The sequence below is a fragment of the Colletotrichum graminicola genome (genome assembly GCF_000149035.1).
Source record: "Colletotrichum graminicola M1.001 genomic scaffold supercont1.36, whole genome shotgun sequence".
In the NCBI taxonomy this organism is placed as follows: Eukaryota; Fungi; Ascomycota; class Sordariomycetes; order Glomerellales; family Glomerellaceae; genus Colletotrichum; species Colletotrichum graminicola.
The window spans coordinates 310,688-323,036 of record NW_007361040.1 but is presented as its reverse complement, the minus strand read 5'-3'; the positions used below and the strand labels follow the sequence as shown (position 1 = coordinate 323,036).

Here is a 12,349-nt window from a genome sequence, read left to right as displayed (position 1 = left end):
TATTGAAGAGAGCCGTGCTTTTTTTTCTTTTGGATTGTTGTGGTGTATGATCGGGTGTTTAAGCGGTTTTTTGGTGGGTGGTTAGAAAAATAAAAAAGGTATGTCTGGACGGAGGGGGAAGAGGTGTTGTAAAGTATCGGGAGGGAGGAATCTGGAGAAAGCAATGGTTTTGTTGGTTCGAGCAGGATAGTGGGAGTGTGGGAGAGTGGGAGGAACGGTGGAAAGGTGAGCGGACAGGAGCGAGGAGGACACGGAGGGCAAGGAAAGCGAAGGGCAGGGAGGGGGGGCGGCGGCGGCGGTGGGCCCACAGTTGCCCAATGAAAAAGGATCGGAGGGGACAGTGCATGGTCGAACAGCACTGTGACTCCACTTCTTGACGCCATGTGCGAGTTCGCCACCGGGTTCCCATTGGCTGACAGATCCTAACCTAGAGCCGCCCAGGTCTAGCGTTGTCTGGTGGTACTGGTGTAAATTTGGGGCGTGGCGCCGGCTGGCGTCAACCACTACCCACCCCTCAGTGCGGCGGACAGTATACTGTACGGGTGGTACGGGTGGAGAGCTTGCGAGGGCTGACCGGCCGCATTTGGATGAGAGACGCTACAAGTACTATGTATTTGGACGAGAGTGAGAGGAAAGGCCGGGGTTATGCTGAACGGGTAAAAATTACGATACCTAGGCAGGTGAGGTAGTCGCAAGTGCACTACGCTGCACTGTGCCCGCGGGAGGAGGATGTGAGAATTGATGCATTGCGTGTTCCTGGTCAACCTGGGTGTCCCTGGCACGAACAGTCATAGGGGGAGAATGAGAGAGAGAGACATATATCCGTACAGGCTGACTGACTGACTGACAGACCAGCAAGCTGCTGCAGTGTACCTGGCAGAGTGCAGAAAACCTACGCAGTAACCCTGGCCCTCCACTTTCATTCTCACTCTCGCTCTCTTACTCACTCACTCACTCACCCACTCACTCACCAATTCACACACACACATACTCTCTCTCTCCCTCCCCCGGCCCGGGCATTGCTAGGCATTTCGGGTCGGAACCTCGACGCAGGGCCAGCTGATGCGTGGCATGCAGGTACTGCGTCTGCCCACCGCAGAGACGCACTGTAAGGCACCCCCCTTTCCCTGTTCTTCACCGTGTCTGTAGCTGTAGTGTGCGTTGTACCTGTAGGCATTCTCAGTGTTGGGGCGGGGACCCGAAGGAAAAGCCTCCTGACTCCTGAGATGAACGAGGTTACCGCCACTTGTCGCTCGTCCTTGTTTACAACAATTCTGGCACCACCGCTTGCGGCCATGGAGAGAGATTGGCTGCGCACACCTCTCATTCCAGAACCCCAGTGTCGAGCGTGCGCGATGGGGAATCCAATCAGCAGCAATGTTCAATAATGCTGCGCTACTTGTAGGGGGGAGCAACTGAGCGAGATTAGAGACGAGACACAATACGGGCTGGGGCTGCTTGCTCCCTTTCCATTTTACGGCGTCTGCTGCCTGTGGCCGCTGTGCTGTCTCTCTCTCTCTCTCTCTCTCTCTCTCTCTCTCTCTCTCTCTCTCTCTCTCTCTCTCTCTCTCTCTCTCAGTTGTTGACTGTCACAATGTGCGTGTGTGTATCCGTACATGGTACTGCGTATACATGGTGTGGGGACTGGATGTCCTCACTGTGGGTCCCCCTCCCCCCGTCCCTGTCAACCCATGCCATGCCAAGCCTGTCCACGTACACATCCCATGCTCCTCTCATCCCACTCTTCCTCTCCTTCGGCATCGAGATGTCTCTCCTGTTTTTGATCTGCCATCAAGTGACCTGCATGCCTGCCTGCGCTGCGCTGCGCCGCGCCTGTTGCTCTCGGTCCTGGCCGTGGTGCAACTAACGGCGTATCCTGCTTCTCGTCCCATCTTCGCTGATCCGCTTAGGCGTGCCTTTCTTCGTTTTTTGTTTTTTGTCTTTCTTCTTCTGCTGCTGCTTTTTCTCCTTCTCCTTCTCGTTCTTCATCCCTTGCGTCCTTGTGGGGGGAGGGGGGAGACGGTCTCGATCTCGTCGTCGCTGGCTGCTCCTTAGAGTAGGGCAAACTTGTCGGCATGGTTTTGAGGCTGACGCAACGCAGTCAGTCCAAGATGCTGCGCACAATCGCATCAGGGTTTCCATCGCGGGCTCTAATCCGCAATGTCCTGTCCCGTCCCGTCCCCAGGAAGCCCGAAGTGCGACCACAGTGGCCTTGAACTGGCGCGATCCGATGTTCAGAAACACGAGAGACGCAGCCTAGTGTTTCCCATTCCATACTTGGCTGGAAAGTCTTTCTCTCTCACACTCGGCTGGCTTCATGTTGTCCCGCTCGCTCACAGTGTGCAGCTGTCTGTCTGCTCCAGTCCCAGGTGAAACCCCTTCTGACCTCGCCTTGGTGGCTCCCATGCCCCCCTGTCCGCCCCGAATCCCAACTTTTGGGGAACAACAATGGTAACAACAATGGAACGGACTGCTGGTGCTGCTGATGCACCCGCACGATTGGGCGGTGGGCGGACTGGACTGGATCGGCTAACCACCGTACTTATTGACAGGGTAGTTAGTAGTGGTGTGTATACGGATGGATACACAGCAGAGAACGACTGGAACAGTGCAACGGACCACCTGGCCGCTTACCTCCAAATCGACCTCGCACATCCCCATCCCGTCCATCTGCACGGCGGCAGCGAGACATGACGAAGAAGACGAAGGAGTAGGACCAAGTATCCGTAGTTTAGGTACGAGGTAGACTTGCCCACCTAGCGTGGGATTGCCAGCCACAATCTAGTTCTAAACGCTGCCGCAGATGCTAGACATGCGCACTGTCACGGATGGGCTTTGCTATCCACACTGTCCACACATTGTTCACATTGTGATGTGGCAGGGACACTGGGCACGTACACATATATCCTACCATGTTTATCTGCCTGTATGGGTACCTACCTAGCGTATGTGTGTGCGTATGTGTGTGCGTATTTCTATCCGTACACACTACGCAACACACTGATGCAGGTGGTTAGAGCCCTGGACGAACAACGAGGCAGTGACCTGCCTGCCCCCCCTTCCAATTTGGCCAAACACACGCGCGCATCCAAGCACTGGGTGGGGTCGGGTTCCCGCCGTGACTGGCTGCTAAGATCCTGGTTCTGGTCCCAAAAAGGAAGAACGAAACCCGTGAGGAAATGACTTGGGCCCCTTGCCCTGTGGCCTGGATTCGGAAACGTGGCGGCTGGCACGCTTGATCTAGGTAGTGTACGGATAGTGTAGGAAAGCGAATCAATCGACAAGACCCTTCCCAGGGGGAGGGGGGTGACCGGTCATTATGTGGGCCTCAAGACTTAGGCACCAACTGCCTCACAGTGTATGCCTGCCGCCTTGCCACCTGCAGACCGCCCCGACGAGACTGGAGGGAAAAGCCCTCATCCACACAGGGCATCGGTACGTACCTGCAGGATGTACCTGTATCCGTATCTTGCCTGGCTCACTCACCCACAGTCTCACTCGTCAACTTTTATTTTATTTTTTTTATCCTGCGCACTAACAGCGGGGCAACCGCAGATAATGTCACCCTGCTTTGCCAATCCGTCACTGGGTGTGTCGCCCCCCTCCACCCAGGGCTCACTCACCTCACTCACCTCACTCACTCACTCACCCTCCTCTCTCTTTCTCATCGCTCACGCAGATCTATCTCATTGAAGGTTTCTCGCCCCCCTCCCCCTACCCCAGCACCGTCCGTCAGTGGCCAACTGACGAATATAGCATGATGATGATGCAGCCACCCACAGGGCTGGTTAATCGGCTCATCCTCTCTTGCAATATCCCTCCTTGGTTCTCAGCATTGCCGTCCGGCTCACCATCCATGCCAAGCAGGTTGACGGCCGCTGTTGTCCGATTACCGAGCACGGCGGGCTGGCTTGACAGGAGTTGGCTCCTCTAAACCTCAACGTATCCTCCATCCGCATCCTCCTAACTTTATCGCCCCTTGGCCGTCAGCTTTCCCGCCGTGCCGCCCTTCTAGACCAAAATCTTGTTCTGCCCGTGGACCTTCCACCGTGCATGCATGAATAGCGAACGGGCCCCTGCGTGACCACACGCACACACACACACACACACACACACACACTAGGTGAAATGCGATGTACAGGTACAAACCAGTAGCCCGCCAGCCCGCCACCTGGAGCAGACCCTTGGAGGTCCTGTCCTATTCCGCCGTCCACTGTGGCACAGTACAGGCTCCCTGTCCACCCGGCTGATGACTGCGAAAGATGGGCTGGGACTGGGGACCCGAGCCTGGTGAGCCTGGCTACCCCCTGCTGCGGAGGCGAGGCAATCTTGCCCAGGCATTGAAGACGGGAAACCATGCTGAGACACATGACAATGGCTTCGTGATCTCTCCCCGGTGGAGCTGATAGCTGGTAACTGGAGCTGGAACTGGAGCTGGAGCTGAAGGGGAATCCGGCTGACGAAATAGGAGGGGGCGCATATCGCATTCCCCCGTCGCCGTTGTCACCCCGCGTCCAGTACGTCGCCTCATCAGTTTCACCCAATCCCCATCCCCCTGTTCGTTGCCTTGCCCTCCTTCGACCAACGTTCCATTCTTTCCTTCGGCGACGAACGACGTCGCGTCCGTTTGCCAACCGTTTCCCGTCCCATCTGTCTGAATGGCTGTCGGTTCCAGCGCCTGGGACGAGACGGGAGGGAGGGCGGCGGCTGCTATTTTTTGCTGACCCAGCCCGACGTTCCCCATGGCTGACTCGGTGCTTGTATCTGTACGCAGACCTCACAGCCAGCCAGACGACCGTCTTGGTCTCAGGGTCTTTAGCTTCACCGGTGCTAGGGTATGCCGAGGGTCTCTCCCGGAGGGGCATGCTTTTCTCCATCGAGGCAGGATTGACACTCTCGCACCAAGTCATGGTTCTTGCAAAGCAAAGTAAGATACGTAGCCCGGTGCCTGCAAGCAGGGCGGGCGGGCAAGCCAACATCTGCCAAGGGTCTGGGTCTCGACGCTGGCTGAGGGAAGACAAGAGGTTTTTTGGAGGTAGGTGTGGGGGGAGGCCCGGCCATTGAGTTAGGCGTTGGCACACATGGCATCGTGGTTCTTGTCGCGGCATCCAATCCGCTCTCGAGGCCCTACACCTAGACAAAGGTCGAAGCTCTCTTCGGGGAGGGCTTGGAGGAGGGGGAAGAAGCTTTCGATGGCCAGTTGGGCAACCTTCTTTTGTTTCCAGCCCCGAACCAGCCATTCTTACTGTCCATAGCCCCGTCGACCGTGCCATTGTTCTATCGGCAACGAACCTTCCTTTCCCCTCCCCTCACCTCCCCCCTTCCACAGTACGGACGCCTGCGTGAAACCGCTTGCATGCTGTGTACCGTATACCGGTGGCAGGTGCTTGTCTAGCGCTTTTGCTGTCGCTCCCCTGGAACGACACAGCCGGACGAGACGGGGCTCATCCCGCAAGATCTGACGGACGGATCGTCCCTCCTTGGTGAACGACAGACAACTAGCCACACTCTTCTGGTACCATGGTAAACCAGGGCTCTGTCTGCCTATTCGCCATACACCAGGACGAAGGCTACATGCACAGCGGCGGTGGACAAATCAGGTTGAAGTGAAGGGGGGGGGGGGGGGAAGGGGGCATGAAAAGCCCCTTCTTTACTGCCACACCGCCATTCTGGCATCGAGGGCTGGGCTACTATAGTAAACCAATCACGACTTTTTGCTTGTGCCAGCCTCGATTCCGGGGATTATGCATCGTCTGTTACGGTCGACGGAGGTTTATTCTTCCTCGCTGTCTCAGCAGCAGCAGCAGCAGCACCGCCCTCCGCCTCCCTGTCTCTCTCTCTCTCTCTCCATCTCTATCTCCTCCCCACGGTAATTTTGTGGCTGCCGTCATCCAGTGGGGAAACACTTCCCCCCTCCTCCCCTCCCCTCCCCTCCCCTCCCCTCCCTCTCCCTCTCCCCTTCAGGGTCCTACGTAGTAGGCTTTTGAGTTAGAAAGTTGGAGAAGAGGGAGTAAAAAGACGAGACAATAGGAAAGACAACAGGCACGGAGCTAGTATAGCGGGAGCTTGGACTGGCAGGCTGGGTTGCCGAGTCACCTGGGCTCACCGCAGAGAGCCGCCGCTACATAATAGTATGTAGTGTGGTGTACGGATAGTGTACTATGTAATGGCGCCGCTCGTTGGAAAAGCAAAGAGCTGCAGCAGTGCACTGCAATGCCGACTGGAGAGGCCACCGTCGGCGCTCCGCCTGGCCAAGCAACACGGACCGGCCAGGACATAACTCCCGGCCAGTCTACGAGTAGAAGAGAGACACCATGTGCATACCTAGCCGACGTGCATTAGGGGGGGCACATGCCGGCAGTAAAACCTAGGCTATTCTTGATACACTAAAGACTAGGCTTGTGGTGGAGGGGCCAACCTGTCAAACGACAACAATGCTGCGCTCGGCAGTGTCTGCCTGTGGCCCTTGTGCGCTTCCACTCCCGAAGCAACGCCGGCGCGGCGCAGTGCAGGTAGGCAGTCGGCGGCGGCGTCTTTTGATCCGTCTCTGATTCGTAACAGTGGTGTAGATATCCGAGAGGGAGGGGGGCGACGGTTCGACAGACGTTCGCAAGATGCAGAAAACTTCCTCATCCCGCCCGCCGTGTCATGTCACCGCGTCCGGGGTTATGCAGACAGCTGATCAAGAGAAGTCCCCTTCCCGGCCCGAGTCCTGAGTGAGTGAGTACACTACTACTAGTGGCATTGCTCGATTTCCCCAAACAGAAGCAGTGGGAGACCCTGCGCAGATCCGAGTATGCGCAGGGTGGGGAGGGCAGAGACAGAGACAGAGAGAGGACATCCGCCGGCCACTTCTGCGACGTTGCGACATCCAAGTCCTTGATCGTTTCAACACAACGGGCCTCGGATTTGGACTAACCGGACGGACTCGGGGGAGGGAGGGGAGGCACGGGACGCATTGCGGCGACCCCGATATCTGCGAACCCTGCTTGTACTCGTATGTGGATACTTCCATCTAAATAGTACGTCGTTACGTACGTTAGATTCCGCGATAACCCTCCGTCTCCCAACGAACGCATGATTTCCCACGGCTTCAATGATATCGAGTGTCTGCTAGGCGAGGCCCGAAGCAGCTGACACCGCCTCGGTCCGGTCCTCTCTGGCGTAAGGTGACTACCTAGTCAACCAGGCTCGACTCGAGAACGGTCTCTACTACTATGCATTCTGACTCCCCGTGCTGCTGTTGTTGATTCGCGACCCCTCCCCTCCCCTCTCCTCCCCCATGTTTTCCCGACCTCCGTGCAATGGTGACCGGGGCCTCTGTTCCAAGCTCCCCCGGCGGCCCAACTCCCGCGCACTCACCCCCCCCCCGTCGTCGTCCCAAACCCGTGGGGATTCTATTTGCCAGCACGTCATGTAACCCTTGCACCGGTGTCCCGTCGTACCAGTATTCGAAAGCCTCGTTTTTTGTCACATCGCACGTAACACAGGGTTACTCTAGCCCCGTGTGGTTCATAAGGAGGAAAGAAAGAAAAAAGAAGAGTAAAAATAAAATAAAATAAAGCAGGGAGGAGGAAAGAAATGAGAGACAGGGTACTGGAATCCCAGCACCTCGGCCTCGGTTTAGCCGCGGCGGCTGCGGCGGCTGCGGCGGTGACGACGACCTACCTCCTCCTCTCCTACTCCCGAGCGATGCCGACGACGCCGACGACGACCCCGCGCCCGGCTCTCGACCCCCGCAAGACGGCCCGGTCTCCGAAATGGACCGTCCTGCCCGCCCTCTCCGCCTCCGCCCGCGACGCCCTGCCGTACCCGCCCGGCGCCCTCCCCGGCGGCCGGGACGTTGCCACCGCCTACGGGAACCTGCGTGTCTACGAGTTCGGGCCCGAGGACGCGTCTGAGAGGGTCCTGCTGCTGCACGGCATCGGCACGCCGTGCCTCGCGCTGGGCGGCGTCGCGGCCGAGTTTGTGGCGAAGGGTTGGCGGGTCATGACGTTTGGTGAGTCTTGTTGCCGGTGTTTTGCTCCTCTTTTTCCTTGTTTTTTTCTTCTTCTTTGGTATCTATTCGGGTTGGTACATGAGGTGTGGTGAGGTGTGATGTGTGAAGAGGAAAGAGTTAACTTTGCAGCCTGGCTAATGAAGGTTACCATTTTAACCCCTCCTTTGTTTATGCTGGTTGAGCCTCATGTCTCACTCTCATCACTCCTTCCTCGACCTACCTTCATGTTTCATTCGACGGCCCCTAGTCTAACACCCAGCAGACTTCTTTGGCCGCGGCTACTCGGACGCGCCGCTCGACATCCCCCACGACGCCCGCCTGTACACCACCCAGATCCTTCTCGCCCTCGCCTCCTCCCCTCTCCCGGGCTGGACCGGCAACGATGCCTTTCACCTGCTGGGCTACTCCCTCGGCGGCGCCGTCGCCGCCGCCTTTGCCTCTTCGCACCCGCACCTCGTTCGCTCCCTCACCCTCGTCGCCCCCGGCGGCCTCATCCGGTCCGCCGCCCACGTCGGCTGGAGGAGCCGCCTGCTGTACAACTCGGAGTGGATCCCCGAGGGCGTGCGGCGGTGGTTCGTCGCGCGGAGGATCGCGCCGGCCGACCCCAAGAGCGGGGGGGACGCCCCCGAGAAGGAGACCGTCGACGACGACGAGGGCGGGACGCCGGAGTGGGACGAGCTGAGGCTCGTGGGCGGGAGCCGGATCGGCGAGGTCGTGAGGTGGCAGATGGAGACCCACCCGGGCTACGTGAGGAGCTACATGAGCACGATCCGACACGCGCCCGTCTACGACCGCGGGTGCGAGGAGTGGAGGGTTCTCGGAGAGGCTCTCTCGGCGAGGAGGGCAGGCGCGGCGCCCGGGCTGAGGAAGGGGCGGGTCTTGTTCGTGCTAGGGGAGAGTGACGATATCGTGGTCCCAGGGGAGACGGTGTGGGACGCGGAGACCGTGCTCGGGGAGGACGCTGTCGAGGTCGTGGTGCTGAAGGGTGGGCATGAGGTCGCCATCACGAAGGGGAGTGAGGTTGTCGGGGCTGTTGTCACTGCATGGGGGAATAACGGCTGAACATCATGATAGTTAGACGAGGTGTTGTAGATTGCATGGTTGACCTAGATGTAGATATCCAAGCGCTTAGAGAACATATAGATGTCGGCTGCACCCTATCGCTGCCGACATATTTGCCTCGCCCTTCCAATCTCTCCGTCTTTTCATCCCAGTCCAACATGCGCCCGACCCAGGGCTGGGCAACGAGGACCGACCTTATACAGCCTCAAGAATCAGCCGGTGCATGAACGCATTGTTTCGGTGCTTGCAGAATACATCGAACCTTCTCCATGAAACAGACATATGCCTATCACATATTAGACAACCTCACTCCACGCACCGAGTGAATCATCTTTCACCAGACAAGAGGGTCAGTAATGGGGCCGTCTTATTGGGCTCGTCGAGGAAACTCGCAAGTACGGTTCATAAACACGAAAGGATGTCCCCCAAAAATTCCACACATTATCTCAAATTAGACACTACTTCAGATCGGCTGGCTCGATACGGTGTGAATGGGGAATGGCGGGGATGGCTTTGATATATGACTTGAGGATGCATTCAATCCTTTGGAGGCGACTGCCCCAGAAGAGAAATATTCCATGTTGGCACACTGGACCAACTGGAGATAGAAGAGATGGAAAAGATCAGGAAGAAAGCTAACAGCAGGGGTTTGAGATGATGGTGAGAGTCAGAGCATGACGAATCGTAGACAGAGCCAGGCGTTTAACACTGTGCTGGACAGATCAGATCATGGACTGTCCTGCTCGATCTTTCTCTAATTCAGGTATTGTCCATGACCAAAGAATGCGGAGAGCTTGATTAAGAAATGCACATTGCGAGGACCCCAAGGGAGAAGATTACTTCAGGTTCGAAATCGTTACTAAGATTTCTGGAGAAGAGGGAGGATAGAAAGGCCGAGGAGAAGCAAGACAAATACAATCACGCATTATCTTCCATCAGTTTCTTGCGTAGTGCAGTCTTTGCTTTCAACTTTGCTGTGCCTTCAGTGAAGAGCAACATACGCAGCGGTCATACCGAAACAGTCTGTCCTCCAAGGGAGAGAGAAGACAAGAATCAAGAAGAATATTACTCTAGATATCTTGTAACCCTCTTCCACCACAGAGATTGCCGGCTGCTTACGGAATTCCCCTTGCTAGAGGCAGATTAGGTCCGGTCTGGGCGCCGAAATACACTGCCCCCATCCGTATGGTGGGGCCGCCCCCCTCCCCCCTCCCCGAGCTCTGACCCCTGTCGCTCTCCCCCGAGCTCCCAGCCAGTCGGTGCGTTTGCTCTCACACGTGGCGCACGCGCTCCCCCCCACTGAAGCTTCAACGTCTTCACCTGTCTCACCTCGAGGCGAGAGACGATACGATCAATCGCATGTCACATTTAGGGTTCCCGGCAAATTCCCCCCACGCCCTTACGATCGATCCCTGGAGCTGCGTCGTAGCTTCATTTCCCTCTCGCCGTACCGCGCCTGGCACGTGGGATACTCAACCGACAAGGGCTCTTGAACAGATAAGAGTTGTCCGGTAGCCGCCCCTGCTCTGCCGAAAAGAAAACAAGCCCGTACATAAAGTATGGATGGCTCCCTCATTATTCTTTCCTAGAAGGCCTCTGGGGTCGCCGGTCGCTTGGTTGAAGTCGCTCGCCATTGTCGCTAGCGTCCTCGTCTTCGTCGAATTCGCCCTTCCGCACGTCATGGCCCCCAAAGGTTCCTCTCTGCTCGCCGCTCTCGCTATCCTCGGCAGCGGCGCTGCGAATGCCGCCACCGCCGGCGTCGACGTGAGCTGGCACGCGCCCGCCAAGTCGGACGTCAACGACCTCGCGACCGTCATCAACGGCGAGGGCGTCTGGGGCTTCATCTACGATACCTCCGAGACCCCTGATGACAAGTATGGCCAGTACAACTGGTGCAACATGCCCCATGTGCGCAAGACGGAGTATGTGAAGCCATCGGACGAGTACGAGCTCAAATACGTCGAACTGGTACGTCGTCTCGCCCTTCTCGTGCCATATCGTTGAAACTCGGCGCAGCCGCTGAATCAACCCTGCAGGTCCATCGCCACCACAAGCGCACGCCTTACGCCGCCAACGCCTTCCCGGTGGAGTCGTACCAGTGGAACTGCGACGAGCAGGGCCTCTTCTACTACGGTGAGCCCTTTGCCAGCGGCAACAAGCCGGCAAAGACGTACTGGAAGGTCTACATCTCCCCCGTCAACCCTTTCGTCCCCGCGGGCTGGATCGGCACCTGCCAGTTCCCCCAGATCACCGCCCAGGGCCTCGACGACTCGTGGCTCCACGGCGCCGACCTCTACGGCGTCTACCACGACCTGCTGCGCTTCCTCCCCTCCCGCGACGCCGTCAACTCCCCCGAGTGGCGCCGCCAGGTCAAGTACCGCGTCACCAACAACCAGATCACCAGCCAGGTCGCCGGCATGGTCGTCAACGGCATGTGGGGGACCACTGACTCCCTCGCCCTTGGCATCCAGGCCGCTGGCGTCGACTCCCTCGAGCCGCAGTACGCCTGCCCGGCCGGCTCATCCCTATTCGACCGCATCAAGTCCTCGTCCAACGCCGCCTGGGCCCAGCATCTCGCCGCCGCCGGCCCGCTCTACGCGACGCTCGACGACATCTCGGGCGTTCCCGTAGACGACGCGGGCTTCCACGTCTCCCTGGACCACTACTACGACAACCTGTCCGCCCGGCAGTGTCACGACAAGTCCCTCCCCTGCAAGCTCGTCGACGGCGTCAACAGCACCACCTGCGTCACCCAGGACCTCGCCGACGCGGCGTACCGTTTGGGGCACTGGGAGTACTCTCAGATCTACCGCGATGCTCCCGACTCCCTTGCCGCCAGCGTCGCGACATGGGGTGTTTGGATCGCCGAGCTGGCCACGCACCTCCGCGCTGCTGTCAAGGGCGAGAGCGAGACCATCTACTACCACAACGTGGCCCACGACGGCTCCGTCTCGCGGCTGCTCTCGATACTGCAGATCGACAACATGGTCTGGCCCGGCATGGGCTCCGAGGTCGTGTTCGAGCTCTACAAGAAGAACGCAGCCGATGGCGAAGACCCACCTGCCACAGCCACATCCGTACCAGGCTCTGGTGTCGGTGTTGGTGTTAGTGAGGGCGGCTGGTACGTGAGGGTACTCTGGGGCGGCCAGGTCTTGAAGTCGTCTAGTCCAGCTTTGGGCCTTATGGACATGATCCCCGTCGAGGCGCTGCTGGCATACTTTGACGGGCTGGTGGGAGAGAATGCCAGCCTTGTCAAGGGCAAATGCAGCGCCTGAGTGTGTGCATATA

General features: G+C 58.1%; 2 protein-coding genes across 2 annotated transcripts; both read left to right on the top strand.

Annotated features, from left to right (window-relative positions):
* Window positions 1-7,692: 7,692 nt before the first annotated feature.
* On the top strand, window positions 7,693-9,061 carry GLRG_08134 (uncharacterized protein; the record flags this gene model as incomplete). Its single annotated transcript, XM_008098819.1, has 2 exons — window positions 7,693-7,999; window positions 8,262-9,061. 2 exons carry the CDS (start codon window positions 7,693-7,695, stop codon window positions 9,059-9,061), a joined length of 1,107 nt encoding a protein of 368 aa, XP_008097010.1.
* Window positions 9,062-10,741: 1,680 nt separating this feature from the next.
* On the top strand, window positions 10,742-12,336 carry GLRG_08133 (histidine acid phosphatase; the record flags this gene model as incomplete). The annotated part of the gene is made up of 2 exons (XM_008098818.1): window positions 10,742-11,029; window positions 11,098-12,336. The coding sequence occupies 2 exons, from the start codon at window positions 10,742-10,744 to the stop codon at window positions 12,334-12,336; spliced, it is 1,527 nt and encodes a 508-aa protein (XP_008097009.1).
* Window positions 12,337-12,349: the final 13 nt, after the last annotated feature.